General features: G+C 33.0%; 2 protein-coding genes across 3 annotated transcripts in view; one reads left to right on the forward strand and one right to left on the reverse strand.

The window, feature by feature from the left end:
- Window positions 1-6,874, forward strand: part of LOC129807346 (uncharacterized) — a 58,913-nt gene extending 52,039 nt beyond the window's left edge. Inside the window, exons 3-4 of the mRNA XM_055856555.1 lie at window positions 2,941-3,169; window positions 5,313-6,874. Coding sequence (XP_055712530.1) covers window positions 2,941-3,169; window positions 5,313-5,995 — 912 coding nt within the window. The 3' untranslated portion in view covers window positions 5,996-6,874. The remainder of the gene's footprint in view (window positions 1-2,940; window positions 3,170-5,312) is intronic.
- A 3,569-nt stretch (window positions 6,875-10,443) lies between these two features.
- Window positions 10,444-21,433, reverse strand: part of LOC129807347 (uncharacterized) — a 52,765-nt gene continuing 41,775 nt past the window's right edge. Inside the window, exons 4-5 of one of the 2 annotated variants that reach the window (XR_008752269.1) lie at window positions 12,168-13,047; window positions 10,444-11,737 (exon numbers count right to left, since the gene is read on the reverse strand). Coding sequence is in view for 1 of the 2 variants with exons in the window: in XM_055856556.1 (XP_055712531.1) it covers window positions 12,554-13,047 (494 nt within the window). In the remaining variant the exon portion in view is untranslated. Of the gene's footprint in view, window positions 13,048-21,433 lie in introns of both variants that reach the window. The other variant, XM_055856556.1, reaches the window with a different exon arrangement.

Genomic DNA, 21,433 nt, shown 5'->3' on the forward strand with positions numbered 1-21,433 from the left:
TGTTTATACACTGAGAGAAATCCGAAAAAGTTAAATTAACATTCCGGAAATGTTAATTTTACCCTGCATTATTGATCCAAAATCGGTGTAAATATTACCCTTTTTAGGTGTATTGGGGGTAAAAATTACACTTTTTCATGTTAATTTTACCCTTAAAAAAGTGTAAAATTAACAGTATAAATGTTGATATATTTTTACACCTAAAAATGTTAAAGTTATGAGGAAAAAAAGTTAATCGCACCCTCTTTTTTTCTCAGTGTATGAGTCACGTTTTCGAATAGTTTTTCGAATTTACTACAAAAAAATTCAAAATTTGTCATATGACATTGTCGTTCTGTTACAGAATTCCCTTTCAGTTTACAAATCCATATTGCTCAATCTTAGTTCTGAAGACTCTATTGGCCTCATCTCCTTGACGCATGAAATATAGTAATTAAGATATTTCACGCATGGTTGTCTTCATCCCTCATCCTTGCAAAATAGACGATCAGCCCATTGGAGCCTACTGAGATGTATTTATTTGGCAACAGTTGAACAGTACTTACCTGTTCGTAACAGTCTTAGACCTAATGGTTCTATATAACTTCCGGAATCGTTTCTCTTCGAATGCGACCAAGAATTTGAAATTCGATTTATTGAGGATCTGCGTTTCTGATAATACGCGAGGATTGATAGGATGACAGTCAGTTCTATTGCCCTATTTAGGAATTTATTTCTTAACACTGAAAGTTCTGGCCTGAATTTGATGAACTCAAACAGGCCGTGTCAACTTTCAGCAGATGTACGCGAACTTCTGTTCAAGTGTTGTCTTCGGCTGTGATCGTTGACCCAAGGTATATGTGCTGAACACACTTACGGCTTAAGCCGATAGACGACTTAACGTAATTGTAATCAAAATAGTGGTTAAACTACATTTCCTTCAATTTGATACTATCCGATCTCTCGATTTAAGCCGTAAGTCTGTCTAGGACAATATGCGAAATACGAAGGAGTTCGCAACATCAGCGAACCCTGTTTAACCTGATTCTGATAACGAGGCCATCCTCTAACTTACAGCAATACGAGCTTTAGACTTAAGACTCAGCCATATACCTTAACTACTCTAATTTCTTGTCAGTGAAGATTCTTTGGATTTTTATTTGATTTAAGATTGGACTATTAAGGGCAAATGGTTCTTTAGATTCTTGAAATCTAAAAAAATAGCTATTTATAATTTTGATACCTTCGGGAACTAAGTTAAACCTTTAGTCTGAAGACCGATCAAGCTGATCAATCTAGATTTATCATTGGTCATTGTATTAATATGATTAAACTTCTCACAAATCACTTATGAAATTTTCATTATACGGTAATACTGTCTATTTAATTATCTTATTAACAATTATTAACTAATTAATTTTACCAAGGTTATACAGAGATATAAGTTTATAATATCGGACACTCTTTTGTCTTTCAGAATTCAATACATTTTTAGTAGTTTACAATTTCTAGACATTGTATAATGCTAATGAAGCAAGAGAGTTTCTACGAAAAAACCTAAAAAGTTAAAACAACTCTATAACTGAGTTGAATTAACTCTACGAATATCGATGTAATTGTTACTCTTTTTCACTGTAAATTTTAATAAATGGAATTGAAATTAACTCTTCGTGCGAGTTAAATTTATTCGTCGAATATCGATGTAATTATTACTCTTCTTCGATGTAAAATTTCATCTCGACTGAAGCATATTCTTAAGTGTTTTTGATTTAAGAATATACTTTAGTCAAGAAGATTTTCGTGTGACAAAGTTCATAAGGAACCTCAACTAGAAATATGCCTGACAGTGTTTCATGAAGACATGTGCGTTGCCTGCATCATACGTGATATTTCGCTCGGAACATAGGGAACTTGAGGTTAAAAAAATATTATACTAAAGAAAATGATAAAATTAAAAAGAAACATAAAATTGCAAAACATATTCATTTTGGGTTTTGAGAGTTATTTCAACTCTAAAACGAGTTATTTTCAGTCTTAAAAAGAGTTGCTTATACTCTTTTGTCATGTAAATTTTAGGAAAAAAAGTTAAAACAACTCTTCCGAATATTACACCTAAATAGAAGTAAAATCAACTCTAAAATATAGTTATTCGAAAATCACAACGAAAAAGAGTTCATTGAACATCGATTCGAGTAAATTTTATTCGATTTTATTTTTCTGAGTGTATGAATAAGGGTCTATAGCAAAGGTAGAAAAATCCTCAGTAGAATTTCGGAATGGGAAGAGACTTTGAACAACTTGATGTCCAATATTGCAGACAAAGCAATTGATTCAATTAATAAATAATTCAAATTTTAAATATTTTAAGAATGATTTTAGAAAACATATGTAGTTGTAGAAAACATAAATTAAAACTATTTTTTATCGGTAGCATTCACTATCTTACACGCATTTAAAATTAAGACTACAAAAATAATCCCCATAATCCTTGACCTCTGAACTCTCTGACAATTCTATCGAAATAATGAAATTGGAAACTTTTGCTCACTTGTAATCCGATTTCTAAACTTTCTCTCGGAAAAATATTCTTACTTGAAGAAAATTTTCCGCAACAGTGAAATATGTATACTGTTCATATTCTGAGGCTGCAGGAAAGTAAGAAAAATCCCTCGCTTTTGGGACTTTAGCATGTCACGTATCTCTTTCCATATTTCACTCTTTTTTCTTCTTCATCGACCCAAGAGTTGGTATCCAAAGGGGAAAAGGTGTGAAAACTTGAGGTGCAAAATTGTATAGAAACGCTGTAAGATAATTTCTGAGAATATGAATGCATTTTTGAAGTTGTTGATATCAATTAAGGTTGATACTCTGTGGAAAAGCACAAATTGATGGAAAAGCTTCCTTTGAAAGTAGTTTCTCTCCTTTAATTCCACCTCCTTCTTGTTCTCACATCCATTGTAGGTGGATGAAACATCAAATATTGAGGAGAATTTCATCGCTCTGCTCCCAGATCGTCCGGTAGATGTGGTGAATGATGAAATGCGAAGTAATGAGATTTCCATCAATCCAATCGCAACATTAGTACTTCAGTCAGAATATCCCGCGCAGGAGACCAGAGAACGTGATTATACGGGGAATGTATCGAAATCCAGCAAAACACCAAAATCCCTTACCAGTCAAGAAGTGGAAGGTAAATTGCTAGCTTTCATCCACCATTCTTTAACCCAAGTCCCAATACCAAGAACCTAATTGCACAGTCACGCTACACTTACTCGATTATACGCCATCGATTCGAAATGACTGAAATGTTCAAGCTCTATGGCCTAGAATTGGGTTCAAAGACACCCCCATGATCTGACCAGGAGAAGGGAGTTGTGATTTTTTTACGGTTCAACAGAAGGAAAATTTATTTTTAGAGTTTTGAAGCTCAATTGCTTTTTCAATAAAACACCCGGATGCATTTTTTTTTATAGGAATTCAGTGAAATGTTTCTGATGAGAAATTCTACTCTTCATGAGATATTAAAAAGTTGTTTGAACTGTAATTTTCTGCAGATTCCTCTTCAATTTTTACGAAGGAATAATTTTAGAAAAAGTCTTTTAAGAAGTTTTTTAATCAGATATTTTATCATAAAATTATGCACTCATGCTTAAATGCATTTCATTGCAGTTTATTTATTTTATTGGCTTTAAAGTTTAATATATTGGTTTGAAGAATTTTATCGAGCGAATCAAACTATTTGGATCGACAATAGTAAAATTCTGGAAGTATTTTAGTAAATTTAGTCAAATGATAAATTCTAAAGAGATACTTAAATAAAGTAAATTAATTATTGTAAAGTGTAAATTTTTCAGATAAATTTTTATTAATTCAGAATTTATAGCAAATTTTTGTGACATATCTAGGGAAATGTAGACATGGTTCGTACACAGTGAATCTTCAATGAGATTAATAAATATCTATTTAATGGCTAAGAAATGACGAACTAGTTCTTTAGATACAAAGAGAAAACTGTGTGAGAACCAGTCCTATATTGCCCTGATCAATTTTTAGTTAAAAGCGATACGATCTAAATTCTAAATACTTTATTGATTATTTTAAATTTTCTGCCGATTAAAATTAGAAATCTTGCTTACCAGTAAGGAAGGATGGGATAGATTGAGACATAGATTTCGAATTAGATATTGAGTCTATTATGTAAATTGAAAAGCGCGAAAACCTGATTCTGACTTGCCTGTTGCTTAATTTTATTTGTTTTGTGTATCGATTAATTTTATAATTAGGATAAAATTAACTATAAATAAATTCGACATCATTCAGTAGAAATTTGATTTTTTTCATAATGTTTACCCTGATTTCAATTTATTTATAAAATTTCTATATAAACATTCGCATGACATTTTCTGAGTAAAATCCAATTAGCTTTTATTGACAAATAAAAAAATGTGGACAGATTCTAAAACGTGGATAGAAGAAGTCGTTCTGTTTTTGAAAACTCTATAAATAAAAAAAATCAAATTGAATTTCGGTTTAATGATGTCAATTTTTATTTTTTATAAATTTATTAGAAAAATAAAAAAAACGAAATATGAAAATAAAAGTACACGTTCTTAATATTAATACACAAAATTATTTTGAATACACAAACAACTTTTTAACATTGGTAGAAGGCGTTCAAGCTTCGCACATATTCTAGCCATTGAACATTCCATATTTTTCCATATTCCTTTTATTAAATCTGACCTAATTTTTATAGGAAACGTGCACTGAGAAAAAAACAGGGTGCGATTAACTTTTTTCCTCAGAACTTTAACACTTTTTAGGTGTTAAAATATATCAACATTTTTTAATGTTACATTTACACCTTTTTAAGGGTAAAATTAACATGAAAAAGTGTAACTTTAACCCCTAATACACCTAAAATGGGTAATATTTACACTGATTACAGGGTAAAATTAACATTTCCTGAATGTTATTTTAACTTTTTTCGGATTTCTCCCAGTGTATCAATTAAGACTTACTAAAATATATTACCACAAGTTCAGTTTTATTAAAGGAATATGGAAGAAATATGAATTGTTCAAAGCCAGAGTGTGTGCGGAGCCTGAAAACCTTACCCTAGAACATTATCTAAGTCTAAATAAAATATCATCAAAATGGCCAAATCAGAGGAGCTGAACAGACATCAAATTGGGACAGGACTCTTGGGAAAAATACCAAAAATTGACCCCTCGTAATTTAACGTAAATCTGAACAAGCATTGGGTGCTTTCCTCAAGGGAGCTCCCAATTGTCCTTTTGTATTTGATAAATTCAGAAAGTTTTAAATTGCAGAGAAGTGGTCAACCAGTGGAAAAGGTCGAGGATGGGGAAATTTGGAAAAGCAGCGGTATTATTCGAAAACTGCTGGACATCACACAAGGAAACATAGGCATCATCACCATCGAGACCATGGGCATTACATGCTCCGGAATAATGCGATTAAGAAGAAATCCAAAGCACAAGGACGCATTGACTATTACGACAAAGATTCCAACGCCGGACGTCGGGACAACTGGTCCAACTTCATTCGCTTGCAGAATCAATTGGAACGAGACAAAGAGGAAGATATTCCACCTTATATGAAGAAAATCAATCGACGCACAAAACAACTCAGGATTCTGATGGAGGGAACGGGGACTGTACCACCGCGGCGGCATAGGATTCCAGTTTCTTCGGTCAGAGAACCCAAATGGTTGGATGAGAATGTCTTTGATGAGCAACGCCCAAATGCAAAGAAGATTTCTGTGAAAAAATCTGAGAAATCAGGAATTAATTCTCTGCCAGATGAGGAATCATCCGAGGTGGCTGCAGACTCTCCATCTGTCTTCAAAAGTGCCACCAGGGCAGGTAACTTCATCTATCACCGAATTCCTTCAGCAAAGCCCAATACTGGCCCAACTTTTGGTAGGGTGGTGCGGAAGCAGGGTCTTCCCTTTGTCGCAATCACAGATCGCCGGACAAAACTTCATCCCTAAGCATCTAATACTCTTAGCGACATGTAATTTAGTGTAGAATCCAATGCCTTATATTTGAAACAAAATAACATTTACTTGAAACTATGTAAAATCTATCACAAATCTCACGTGACTTAAGGCGATGTAGATTAATACAGAGAAACATAACATATCTCTCATGAATTTTCTTCTCTGAATAGGCAAACAAGGTATATAAGTTTTAAGAAGTTTATAGGATCTAAAGAACAAACTATTAGGGATGTGCCGTTTTCTCCTGGTGCTACATTTAGAATTGAAGTTGATTTTCATGTTAGAGTTACTATTTGAGTTTAATTGCATAATTTCAAGCATGAACACTCATATAATTTTTGAAATTTTAAGAAATAAATAGAGCTTCCAAAAGATAAACTTCAAATAAAGAAAATTGTGTTATATACTTTCGAGAATGTTAATTACAACATGTTAGCTGTCATATACGCTAACGCTAGAAGTGCTAGAACGGTTTGTCTAATATAAATTTCTATTAAATAAAAAATTAAAAAAAGATAGAGGTAAATAAAAAAAAACTTCCCAATTTCCGGACTGGGCCTAGATATTTTTCTGCTCTAAAATGCTTTTATGACCGCCCACATAACGAGTTTTCTGATCATATAACAGTTGATTAACAAAATAAAATATAAATTGATCGTACCCTTAATAATATTCGTGAAAAGCAATACTTTGTGCAATCGACAAAATGAATTTCTCTGAATCAGTCAGGCGTTTTTCGACGAAAATTCGTTACATTTTCGAATTACTCAGAAAATTGTCTTTAAAAAAGTGTGCAATTTTTTCAACAAATGGCATGTACTACAATGTCAAAATATGTTTAATTTTTAAAATTAAAAGATCTCAGTGAAAGCAGTATTTTATAAATTGGCTCTTGCTTTCGATGGGCGTAACGCCTTAATTCTTATTTTTTTCCATTTTGGCATATAACAAAAGTCGTTATGGAAAATTTTCAAACTCACTCAACTAAATTGTGTTTTCGGAGTATTTTTCAGGGATCGTGTGGTTCATAGGGTTCCAGAGCATGACCATCATCAAGGAAAAACCGCTCCATACTGACATCTTGCTGGTAATGATCTGGAACCCCATGAACCACACGTTAAAAAGAAATTCGTCACAAATAAATAATTTTAATGTCCTTCCAGCCACTGAAGAAGATCCCCATCAGGATCGAAAGTTCTGGGCAAAACCCAAAAAGTGTTTTCATCTTAGGGTGACTAATCTTTTTCACTGACAAACACCGGAGACATTCCTCATTACACTGGTAAAAATAAAAGAATCAAATTGACCCTTTCCAGAAAAAATGGATCATATTTGACCCTTTGAAAAGTCCCCTTGTACCTCTTGAAATTTTGTATTCACATTTATCACAATAGATTATGTTTTATCGTAAACTAATTATTCATATCATATTTCTCTTATCTGAGCGAACACCAAAGACGACTTTTCCATTGTTTTTATACGTTTATTTCAGAGATAAATAGGTGTCAAAACAGTGACTCTTTCATTTTTACCAGGGTGGTCCTTTGTTCGAAAAAGAAAAGTTTAAGTATTTGAAATATATCAACGACTCCACTTCGCACTATATCAACTCCTGAGACCTACACTCTTGCCTACAATTGATGAAAATTTTGTGGTCATCTGACGATGACGTCCGGGTAAGGAGATATTTCATGTTTCCGAAAAAAAATACACATAGACAGCTTAGGAAATCGGCAACTTCAAATGGCTCTTCTATAAAAAGTTATCATTCTGAGATAACATAGTATGGAATGGAAGCGGTCATATATAAGCATATACCAAAAATTTCAAGAAGCTTCTTCCAAAAAAATTGGAAGAAATAGCTCACTTTTGGCCTCCTAACTCAGGCTATCCCCTTAGGGGCCAATTGATCATCACCAGTAGGGCAGTGATCCAAATACAAATTTTTTTTGGCTATATCGATTATTAGTTATATACTTTAAACTAAAGAGTCAACACTAATTACTTAGCGGTAGCACAGGACATTCCGCAGTTCAGTCATTTTTAAAAGAATTAGAATAACGTTTACAGGGTAGACATAAGAGGATCAAGTATAGAATAGAACCTATAGTAGTCTGCAGCACACAAATTGCTCAATGCTCAGCATACAAACTATCTAAGGCATTCGAGTAAAGAATATAGAAACTATATAAAAAGTACATTGAATTTTTGAGTCAGATTTTTTTTTAAATTAAGGTAAGTGAAACATGTATCGACAAGGTCTGATCATTTTTCCAAAAAAATTAATGGAATGGAAAATTGAAAAAAAAAACTAAATAAAAAAAGCAATGAAAATTGTCCACTGCTCTTGATGATTGATTTAGGGCAGAATCACATTGACAGTAAAATACACGCCGTAGCCTCACCGTATAATTTACGCATTTTCATTGCAATTTTTACGCAAATTTTCGATTATCGTATTACCTTATCTTATACTCGGTGACACTAGGTGAAAATAATATAAGAAAATTGAAGAAATAAAACGAAAATTCGATAAACGGTGAGAGAGAAAGCTGTACGAGAAATTAATCGTACAGTTTTTTTGTTCACCGTTTATCGCATTTTCGTTTTATTTCTTCAATTTTCCTATATTATTTTCACGTAGTGCCACCGAGTATGAGATAAGGTAATACGGTAATTAAGAATTTGCGTAAGAATTGCAATGAAAATGCGTAAATGAACGAAATGCGGTGAGCATTTTATTAGATGTTTGAACTGGCGTGGTTAATGTATAATTGAAGATTTTCCGGTGATTGCCAGTAGAAATGAAGTCACCTCAAGATTAAAAACACTTTTTTAATCTTCCCCAGAGCTTTCGGTCCGGATATGGACCTTCTTTAGTGGTCAACTAAACTATGTTTCTCAATTTCTTGAGGATCGTTTGTCTTGAGAGAACAAAGAAAAGATGTTAGTAGAACCGCCAAATTGCATGAAAAAGAGTCTCTGTATCAAAAATTAAAAATTAGATTACACAGCTTAGAGAAAACATTAAAAAATCGTCCCAGCTGATAGTTTCTGATAGTGATGATATATATTATTGTGAATAAGACAAAAGATCATCAGGAAATCAAGCTTAGTCGACCATTGAAGAAGGTCCATATCCGGACCTAAAGCTCTGGGGAAGATTAAAAAAGTGTTTTTAATCTTGAGGTGACTGCATTCCCACTGGCTATCACCGGAAAATCTTAAATTATACGGTGACCATTTTACTGTCAATGTGATTCTGCCCTTAATCTAATGCAAAATATTTCTCGAAAGATTAGTAAGAAAGAGCGAATAAGGCGATCAGATTTTCAGTATCGTTTTGAATAATTTCTTTTTCAAAATTGTATATATTGGAGAATAAGGAGTATTTCCTGAATAATTTAAACCCTTCGAACATGAATTCATTATTGGTCGTAGGATTTTCGAAGAATTCCCCCGCCAGGTACTTAAATCTCTCTTTTATCGTGGTTAAAGCAGTGTGTTAAAAAGAAATTATTTTCAAGTGTTCATAAAAATTTTCCATGAATTTTTTTTATGATTTTCTTTTAAATTAAAAGAGTGTTTTGGCACATCCCACGTTAATTAAACGAATTTTGAATTTCATATCCGTATCCAATTTCCATAAATTATAAATTTTATTAAAAGTGAAATGGCATAATAAGAAATAATGGAAATAATGGAATAACTGAATATCAAATTTTAATTTTTTTTATTATTCTTACTGAAAAACAATATAAATTTCACATTAAGCAGACTCACCTGAATTCCAGGAAATCTTTTTAATGTTCAATGATAAAATGTTGTTGTATTGAAAGAGAAGAATAATAGCTATTAGACGATTTTGGAAAATATCATAAATATGCTTTAATATTGTTTGATGTGACATCTCGTAATGGATTTTTATGACAAAATTATGTGGAATTTCACATAAAATGAGATTTTCAAAATTATTGAGTACATTGTCAAGAAGTCCACAATTTGAGGTTTTCCAATAAACATTCCTTCACATTAAAAATATAAATCAAATTGAAAATCGAGTGGAAAATTGCGGCAATGAAATTCAATGTTCGGGAAAACTTTAAATAGCTCTCCATCGACAGTTGAAAAACTTCCGGAGGAAAAAAAATTTCTCCTTTTAGTTGGAAAAGTAGAAAAATATTGTGTCATTCAACAAAAAGAACATAAAGTAGTTGAACTAATAAAAAAAAAGAATTCGATTTTATTTCTATTTTTAAAAGAGCAATCAAGTAGATGTTAAAAAATATGATATAACATTTTTTTCGTTATAGTTTGGCAAATAAATGAAAAAATGTTTTATATAGAGTTTTCTCGTTTTTTTATTTCGGTAATACTAATGCTGTCAGCACTGAGGAAGAAAAACCCATTTGAGGAAAATTTAAAAATGAAACAACACATAAAAATCAATACAAATTTGCTATTCATTTATTTTCAGCAGATTTTTTTTTCTCTCACTACATTGTTGGGACTACTTTATACATTTTTAACGTCATTACATGGAAGGACACACAAACTGGTAATGTTTATATAGTGTCTGTTTTTTTCCAATATTTGGTTTTTGACATTCCACATTTGGTGAGAAAAGTAAAATGTTTACTTGGTAACTGAAAACCACGACTGTTGGGGTAAAATTTAATTGAAGTATGGCACAAAGTTTACCAAAATTTCACTGATAATGTGAAACTCATGATTTTCAAATGGATTTTTCAATGAAGGAGAGGGAGTTTTTTGCACCAAAAAGTCTTCCGTCGCTTTTCAGATTTTAACACTAGCCATCAGAATTGTATGAGCAACTCATGCCTATGCTATAATTAATTAAACAAAAGCATTATTATTAAATATTAAAATGTAAAAGTTGGATGTCATTAGCCGTAAATTGTTAATTCATATAAATTGAGTGTGAATTTAATAACTCTTTCATGATGGTGTAATATAAATAAATTTGTAGCTTTGACTGGTAATTTTTGATAATATTTTCCATTAATTTCATTCATTATTTCTTTTTAATTCACTTTGTATAGGCACTCAATAAAACGTATTGATTTCTCTTTAATTATTCAAACTGAATTGAGTGTCATAACACCAATTTACAGAGTGACAATTTTATAATGTAAAATTTAACATTCCGCTCAATATAATAAACCAAGGAACATATTTTTAAAAATCCATCAGTTTTAGAAATAAACAAAAAAATCTGATATTTTTCAAAAAAATTGTCCTGATGAAATTAAATTTTAGCCCTAAAAACAATTTAGTTACGGAAAAAGATAAATACGAAATTATAGGCGCGTTTAGGCGAGAGCAAGGACGTTTCAGACACGTTTCTATAGTCGTAGATTATGGAAAAGTCTTCCATAGTCACGGACTTCACTGTAAATGTACTAAAAAGGAAATAATTTGAAGCATCATTTCAAGTTTTTACTAAAAGTTATTTTACTTGATCTCTGTTCAATAGTCTGAGAAAAATCCGAAAAAGTTAAAATAACATTTCGGAAATGTTAATTTTACCCTGCAGAATTGATCCGAAATCGGTGTAAATATTATGCTTTTTGGGTGTATTAGGGGTTAAAGTTGCCCTTTTCCATGTTATTTTTACCCTTAAAAGGGTGTAAAATTAACATTAAAAAATTTTAATATATTTTTACACCTAAAAAATGTTAAAGTCATGAGGGAAAAAAGTTAATCGCACACCTGTTTTTTCTGAGTGTGTACACTGCCACTGAGAAAAAAGAGGCTGCGATTAACTCTTTTTCGTCATAACTTTGACACTTTTTGGGTGTAAAAATATATCAACATTCTTTAATGTTAATTTTACACCTTTCAAGGGTAAAATCAACATGAAAAAAGGGTAACTTTAACCCATAAAACACATAAAAAGGGTAATATTTACACCGTTTTCGGATCAATACTGTAGGGTAAAATTAACATTTTCGGAAAGTAATTCAACTTTTTCGGATTTCTCTCAGTCAGTGTATAGTCACTTATGCTTTTTAGGTGTATTAGGGATTAAAGTTACCCTTTTTCATGTTAATTTTACACTTAAAATTGTGTAAAATTAACATTAAAGTGTTTTTAACCTAAAAATTGTCAAAATTATGAGGAAACAAAGGTAATCGCACACCCTTTTTTTTCACTGGAAGCGTGACCGGCTTAATGCATTGAACAATTTTTTTTATCCTTAAGTACATTGATATATGGTGTATGTGGTACTCCATGAGGACCAAGAAGCTTTACTAATAATAAAGGATTTAGTTGCCCCCGCGCTTGATAATGGCTCAACCTTTTTCCAATTGTGAATTAACATTTTATTTGAATGTAGAATTTCGAAGCTTTACTTTAAATCTTGGTCAAGTAAAGCATAATGCCAAACATTTAATTTCATCATTTTATAAAGTTGCATCAATTCTTCTGATGGTCAGTGTGATACAGCACCTTTTGCGGAGAATTTCTACTAACGTAAAATTTGATATAAATTTCTCAACAAAATTTTCAAACTTCCTTACGAACCTACAGTTGATGGGGCTGAACTTTTTTCGTGTTGACATCACGAGGTCGCGGGTCGGTAATGGCGACAAATGGCAGAGCATGTCCCTCTCCTCGGTGGGAAATTTTGGACACCGAATTCACCCGGTGGTAGCGAAAATGATCAATTCTGCTGGACAAATTTGTCCGATTTTCTGGCATTTTCTCAATGGATTCTGTGGTAGGTGTCTTTGTACATGGAGTTGGTTCTTCAGTGGGAATCACATTGGGATTGTGACTTTCTTGGTCGAAGAACATCTCCTCAAATTCTAACTCCTTCTTACGCTTTCTCCACCATTTCCGCTCCTCACGAGCCACCTTCTTCCGTAGCTCATCCAATTCCTTTAGGCGTGCCTTTTTCCGCTTCCGCTGCCTCCGATGCTCAGAATGGCGATGATGGTGATGGCGTTTCCGGTATCGACGAGATGGGGTCTCCATGGACCTTTCTATGCCCCTCGGCTTTGAGGAAGTTTCGCCATCTGCAAAGAAAATGTGTCCACTTGAGACCAACCCTATTGACATCATTACAATGGCTTTTCACAAGGGAAAGAAAAAATTTCAATTGCCATTCGACAGTTGAACATCAATGCCTGTTTCATTTCCTCCCCCCTTACGAATCATCAAGAATTTTGCGAACTATGACAGTTTTTCTCAAGGTTTTTCTTCAAGTTTGCGAAAAGAAAAAAGCTGTAAATGTCCTGAGAACTTTTTTATGCTGATTCGTCACACACATAAAATTCCTTGGAAATAAAAAAGGTAAACAAGTTTTTGTTGAGATGTATGTATGACAGTTCTCCTTCCTAATTGCCGAAGAAACCAATAAAATTTAGTTAGTATTGGGACGGTTTAAAATAATAAATAAAAAAAAAACAGAAAGAAATTATTGAGTTTGGTTGAAAAAGTTCAAGTTGCTGGATTAGAAAAAAACATGCTGATTTACGCTCAAAAATTTACGTGTGTATTAAATTAACTCACGTCTGCTTGTCTTATCAAATTAACGTTTCCAATTTTCTGTTTTTTTTTTCAAAATTTAAAAATTTTCTTAATTTATGCTCAAACTCTACAGAGAAGGCAATATAATCCATCGATTTTGAGTTATATACATTTGGAGTCTTTACGTTCTTACGGTTCTTACCCCCCCCCCTTCCCCCAAGGGGTCGTATTTTGGTAGAATTTTGGAAACCTGAAGTTTCGATTATTTTGACGTCATGCTGTTTGTCTGTTTGTGCGTATGTGCGTCTGTATTTTCGGCCGTTATCTAAGACCCAAACGGTTAGAGATAAAAGCTTGGGACCTTCGGGGGACTCCCCATAAGTGGACCCTAGCCCCATTAGCATCCTCCTAATTTCCCTGCCCAACCCATCTATCTACTTTTTCTCCAAAGCCTTGTTTTTTGGAATTGCTCAAAAGCGTTTGAGAGTTTTAGAGGTTGTCCAGGCGAACATTTCACCCATATTATGAAAATAACGTTGAATCATTCATATAATACCAGTTTTTCAAGGTCAAAGGTTGAAAAGCCTCTAGAGAGCAAATTTATCAACCGAATGGTACCATATGTTTGGCTTCATTCGAAAGGTCTTGGAATTCCTGACAAGCTTGAACCAATTTTAATCGGTTATCTTAAAAAATCTAAAAAATCTTCTTTTGGTCATAGTTAACCAGAATTAAGCCCTAATTATTTAGAATTTAAATGTTACATAACTTTAGATTAAAAAATTGTTTTTGTAATTAGGTCACCCATGAACAAGCCTGAGGTTAGTCATTAGGGACGAAAATCAAATTTCTTTTTGTCTTCAAAAAATGTTAAACGACAATAAGAAACGCAGAGGATGAAACAGCTTTGCGATTTCTACAACAATCTTTTGTCTTATTTAAAATACGAAAACATTATAACAGGCAAGAATCCTTAAGGAAAATTAGACCACGGAGGGCAATTATATAGAAGTCAATTAGTTTTTGAAAATTTCTAATTATTTCCCCTCTCTGAAACGGGATCGAAAGGAGTGAGTTTATGGTAAGGAAAGGCAATATAGATCGAGATGACGGGAAGATGGAGCTCCGTGTACTGGGCTGTTGATAGTATGTAGATATTTGGTTACCCTACTCAGAAAAAAAAGATTTGTCAAAAGATTTGTAGATTTGGAGGTAAATTTGTAACCTAACAAACTTTGGAGGTAATGGTTTGTAGTTTTACAGCCGAATTTGTAATTGAGCATATTACAAATAAAGGTTTGTACAGCTACAAACTTTGGAGTTAAAAGTTTGTAACTCATTCATTTTACAAACAAAGGTTTGTTCAGCTACAAACTTTGGAGGTAAAGGGCTGTAACTATTAAAGTTTCCATTTTCAATATTTTTCGAAATTTAAACCGATATTATTTTTAATAATAATAATGAAAAAAATAAGAAGCCATAAAATAGTAAGTAAAATTATTTTTTCAAGCAGTTAATTATTAAAATTACGTGATGTTCCTTCCCAAGTGAGTTCTTTATTTAATATTTTGGCGAAAAATGAATGCCGAGTAGTAAAAATGGTTGCAGATTTCTTTCTTTTTTGACAGATTCTTGAATTAAAATAATTGATTAAATAATATGTGAATGATGTGAATAAACGCAAAAAATAGACAACTCAAAACAAGATTTTTCGTACGCAATTGGTATTGGTTTTCAATTTAGAGAAGGAAATATATAAATCAAAATATCAAACACAAAATTTTTAAGGTAAATTATATTATATTTTCATAACAACAATTAATAAAAAGTTACAATTTTTAAAATTATTTTTTAACTCCATTGGGAAATTGTTTAATTTCCGCACTCACACTTCCATTGGACTTGCATGTTTATATTCAGATGATTCGATCTATAAAATTCCAAGGCTGATGGGATTGTAGCTCAGCTGTTGCTTACGGACTCCTAACAACTATCTAGGATGCAAAAGCTTCACGCGAGTAGACCCCTAAACCACTGCGTGACTCTGCTAAATCGTACTCTGTTACCAAGATTTTATCGATGTGTCCATCCGTAAGATAGATTAGAAGCTCTATAGTGATGCCTCTCTCTGCAAACATAAGAAATAATTAGAGAAAATTACAATTTTTACAAAGTGAGGTTACATCGGAAAAGATACTTCCGTACCGATTAATTGCAGGTATACTGCATCACAATTCCTTTCCACACACTGTGCATGAAGCACAGCATCGGTAATTTAAAGATTACCACCCAAAAAACTTACTTTTGCAATTCTCTTTGAATAAATTGTGTTATATTTGAAAAACTTTTACACTCGCGCACACCGTAACAGAAGAAATATCGGAGAATGACTATATGCCACTGATATTGACTAAAACTGGATTTGAATTCAACGTTTTGTGCGTTTACAATTATATAAAAATAAACGGGTTTGATTTTATATGAATGAACGCTACTTTAAGTAGGTTTTCAATTGTTTTGCCATTTTTGTAAACATAAATTTCTAATCTAAAGCTAATTGCATTAAAATCTATTAATTTAGACAAAAACAGGCAAATATCTGAAAGAGAAAAAAGTATTCACTATTGTAAACCCAGTTCATCCTCTGTAGTCCATTTCTCTCACTCACACACTCACTCGCACATGTAATTTTATTAAAAATTAACCAAGGACCCAATTAATCCGCTTTTTTATATGTTGAGAGACTAAAAATAAAGAAATAAATAAAAAAGTAATAAATATTTCATTACAGTTACAGCTTTTTACAAATAAGTTTGTTCTAGAGCAAAAGGTTTGTAAAATAGGTGACCTACAAACCTTTAACTCCAAAGTTTGTAGCCGAACAAACCTTTGTTTGTAAATTGAATGACTTACAAACTTTTAACTCCAAGGTTTGTAGCTGTACAAACCTAGTTTGTAAAGATGCTAAATTACAAATTCGGCTGTCAAACTACAAACCTTTTTACAAACTTTTGTATTGGAACCACATTCTACCTCCATTTGTAACTTTTTATATGGAAACTACAAAACTTTAACTCCTTTTCTACAAACTTTTTTTTTCTGAGTAGGACCCAAGGTTATAAATAATTCTTTAAACTCTATAAATTCCGATGAAAATTCAAGGGACCACCAGGAACGATGTCAAAACCTTAAGTATGAAAATAGTGAAATAGGAGCATTAGACCTATAAGTTTATCCATATGGTTTAACTTTTCTAAATTCTTTTTAATTTGAATGTTTGGAATAAATGTCTTAAAATACTTAGAACCAACAACCAAATATAATTTTGAAAAAAAAACATTAAAAAATCTTTTAATTCAGGATTTCTAGATTATCGGGGGCTGGAATAAACCTCCGTTGTGAAACTTATGTAAGACCTCACAAAACGGCTGCTTTTTAGAAGCAGATATTATCAGTAAAGGTTGGTATTCCAAAACATTTTGTAAAACACAAGTTTCAAACCAGACGCTGAGCCCAGTTCCTGGATACCATGAAATTCCAATGTGTAAACACTAAACAATTCTATTGGTTCTTATTGGATCAAAAATTACAAAAATTATTAAGCCTTATGGCTAAACCCTAGTTAGCTAAACTCTCATCTGAAGAGATTTCGATCAAATTAAAACAATATTTCAAAAAATAAATAAATTTTTAGTTATTAAATAAAGCTGATTGTTTTTAACCGACTTTAAGAGATTTAAAAATGATCGGAATTCCATTTTATAAGCAAAACCAATTTTAATATGGCTCTGTTGATAAATACGCTCATCTTAAAATCGTTAGATCGTAAAACAGAAAGTTCGTATCAATGACAAAAAAGGAAATATTCGGCTACTCGAACAGGCATTTCAAAACAAATCATGAAACCATTTTTTGTGGAAAAAATAAAATAGTATGAGTTCTAAATGCCGTTATAAATCTCAGGATAGACTTGTAAGGGTAATGATAAAGGCTGGATTTTGGTTTATTTTATTCCCTACAGTTTTACTTTATTTTGCCTACGATTCGATCCTGGATATAATTTTCTTCAAAGGACCAATTGTTCTTCTTGGTACTTTGATGCCCTGTAGAAGACCCTATCCAGAATAAAGTAAACCTGCAGGGCATAGACAGAAATCTCGCTTTTGACTTTACTGCTAAAAAACGGCCGAAGTTCCGGTTTAAATAGGTAGTTAAATAGCTATCTCTATCTTTTTTACTTGTAATTCTCATAACAGACGGATGGGTAAATAGATAAATGAGCAAAGGACGATAATTTATTTGAATGAATAAAATATCATTGTTTAAAAGCTCGATTTTTGTCGATTAATTCCACCACTTGAGAGTGAATAGAATCGTATTAAGAGAAATTTAAAGGCATATTTTAAAGACTTTCTTTCTACTTAAAAATCGCATGAAAATGATACACACAGCAAACAATCGTTATCTCATGTTAAAGTTAAGAACCCTTCCTCTGTAATTAAAGCTCATATTTCAAAGTTGGCAAAAGAGTGACAGAAAATTACATAGAAAAGTTTGAACATTGTTAAAATTCTTGAACTCTCAAGGTGACAAAATATTTATCTTTCAGCAAAATTTGAGACTGATTCATAATACTCAACATATTATCTTACAAAATTCTCCTTAATTGAGCCCTATATCGATTTTACAAATGAGTTTGGCATTGCTTTAATTAGGCACTGAACCTTTTTAGGCATCCTTTCTCATCTTACAGATTAAAAGTCACATTTGGGGAATGCTTTTGGTATAGTAATCTGGTATCCATTTTACCATTTTCCTAAGTTTCTAAGCTCGTGGATTCAAATGCAATAAATAATAGCAAATACTGGCGTTAATATTGATTTAATGTTGTGATTAGGTTTTCACAAGGGTGTTAAATACAAAATTCCACAAGCTCAACAATCCTTAAAATTACCATGCTATCTGATAGAATAATTAATGGCAAATATTTTATCGTCTTTTGTTGGTGAATTTTCAGTGAAGTGGATGGGTTTGTTAAGGAAGATTTTGTCGGTAAAGTCTATTAAAATGCTTTGGGTGAAATTTCCGCGTATTGAGAGGAATTCTGAGAAATTGATTTATTTAGTCACCCATCCCTATTTCCATTTCCAGTTCCTGAAGATACCGAAGAGAGGATTGTGCAGAAGGATCTGTGGAAATGCTAATGGTTTTTTTTTCATCATTGGTGGGTTTGTTACATTAAAATTGTGTGTTGAGACAAATGAGAAATCTTCCTTCTGGAAAATATTGGCAATTCTGTCTTTTTTATCAATCTCATCCAGAGCAATATATCACTCTTCCCAGGAAAGCTCAAGAGAGGTTGAGAGCTTTTTTTTATCCCAGCGAGACATCCGCGAAACAAGTCGAACAGTTAAAGTGTATTGACACGAAAGAAGGGAGAAATAACATGAGTTCTTTATTATTTTTCTCCATCTCTAACCGAAGAAATCAATATCCAGTTGTAATTCTAGAGAGACATGATAAAGTTTTAATGATTCCTTCTTTCCGTCATTTATTCTTCTTTCGCCGGAATCAAGCACATAAACACACACCGGAAACCGTGGGAGAGCTTCAAAGGTTCAGCAAAAGTTATCTCAATTCATTATCTAGCAATGAGGGAAATTTAGATAAAATGCCTGAGCTCAGTAAATCCACAATAAGCCATTATTTTATTGATTTATGTTATTGGGTTGGAGTAAGGTAATTCTTTTAGTCAATAAAAATTACAATTTTTGTAGAAGTTTTAAATAAAATTTAAAAAAAATAAGTAAGGCCTTTAGGCTTCGCATATACTCTGGCTTCGATCAGTTCATATTTTTCCCTTATTCCATTAACGAATCTGATTAAAAATTGAATTTATTTATTGTCTCCTGTTTTAATCCGTCTGCCATGTGGCCGTCGCTGTATTTGAATTGAGACCAACCTCCAGTACAAAACGATAGAAAATCCTCTTACACGTTGTGTATTATTTTTATTTTTTGTTCTAAACCTAAACAATTAAGTCAAAAAATTATTTTCTTTATGGATCACTGATACACCCACCCCAAATAGAAATTTGGAGCAAGATTACCGTTGGATGTATGTATTCTGGATTTCAAAATCGGGTCATATGACGGTCATCAGAGAGTCAAATGACGGAAAGTGGGGAATAATATGACGGTAATTACGGAAGTCATTTGGTGTCATAATAACTCTGAGATTACTCGCTCACGACTAAAATATGACGCCGACTTCTTCGCAAATGTGAGTAGTAAATTACAGAAAAATTAGAGAAGTTTACATAAAATGAAACGTAGTAGAAAACGATAGAAAATGTGAAGAATTGTTGAGAAAATAGTGTCTACGGTGGTAAAGCGTGTCCCGAATTTAAATCCCAAGAAGACAAATGACTCTCATTAAAAAACTATAGTACATATAAAAATACTATTTATATTTCTTGAAAGGGTATTTCATTGTGATTCAAATCCACTTTATGGTTTTTTATTCAAGCGGTTTCTACGCGAAATCTTCGCACCATCTTCTTTACTCCCCTTATAAGGCTCTGGACAAGATCGTCCCCACGATCTCTGATGACTTTCTTCCACTTTCGTGCGAAGTCCTGCAAATATTTGGCTGGATTAGCCTTCTTCTCCAAGTCTCCTTTCAAAATTCCCCAGTATTTCTCAATGGGGCGGACTTCTGGAGTGCAGGGCGGCTTGACCTTCCTATCTACATATTTGACACTGTTGTTGGCAAACCATTCCAGGGTGGCTTTCGCGTAATGACGTGATGCCATATCACGCTAAAATAGAGGAGGGATGTCGTAGCTTTGATACAGTGGCAAAAGTCGTTTTTGGAGGTACTCTTTAAGGTAGATATCCGCGTTCATCGTCCCTATCATAAAAAATTCCTCGTTGCGATGTCCACAATAGCAGATTGCCATCCAAACCACATATTTCTTCGGGAACTTGTCGTACTCTTTAAACCTGTACTTGCTGGCTACATCCGTACGAGTCTTCGCCGTGTACAACTGTTGGCCGGGCAACTGAGTAAATTCACCTTTTACGACAGTTTCGTCATCCATCAAAATGCATCATTGAGAGCTTTTCAAAACTCGATCACTCAGATTTCTCGACCACGTTTTGGCACTTTGCCTCTGCTTTTCCGTGCGATGGGGAGCAGCTTGAGCTATACGTTATCAATCCGTTATTCTCTTTGATTCTCTGCACTAAACTCTTGGAGATACCCAGCTTTTTGCCCACATCTCTGACTGAAAGGCAAGGTTGCTTCTGGAAAAGCGCCAACACCCTCTTCTCCATCCTCTTGTCTACAGCTCCAGGTTTTCTGCCACATCCTGGCTTCGAACAACAGTCTTGAGTTCCTTGAAGCGTTATAAAACCCTTCGCACCGTGGATGGATACTTTCCGGTGATCCTTCCGATTTCAGAATAGCTCGCTTTTGGATTCTTTAGATACGTGTCCACGGTCAATTTGCAAAGGATCTCCATTTTTATCACTATTCTCAGCCAAAACACAACCTTTTTCAATATTTTTTTCAGAAATGAAAAACTGACGAAATTCTCTTGAAAAGTTAAAAAAAATCAAAGCAAAACTCAATTCCTATTGTGACTATCATCATGTCGAAATCTTGGCATTTAAATCCCGGACACGCTTTAGTGCAATACAAAGTTGTGAAGTGCACTTAACGTCTTCATTCAAAGTGCGTACCTATGCAGTAGAGAAGAACGCCAAATGTATTGTGTTTGGCGCGTCATTTTCTGTACGGAAAAAGACAGTCGTTTGCAGTCGCCTTTCTTACGGCAGAGTAAACTTTAGAACCGTAAAATAACAATAATATTACTAATTCAATCTTGAGTAATACTGTGACCAAAATATGACGAGAAGATGACTAATT

The sequence above is a fragment of the Phlebotomus papatasi genome, chromosome 3 (genome assembly GCF_024763615.1).
Source record: "Phlebotomus papatasi isolate M1 chromosome 3, Ppap_2.1, whole genome shotgun sequence".
In the NCBI taxonomy this organism is placed as follows: Eukaryota; Metazoa; Arthropoda; class Insecta; order Diptera; family Psychodidae; genus Phlebotomus; species Phlebotomus papatasi.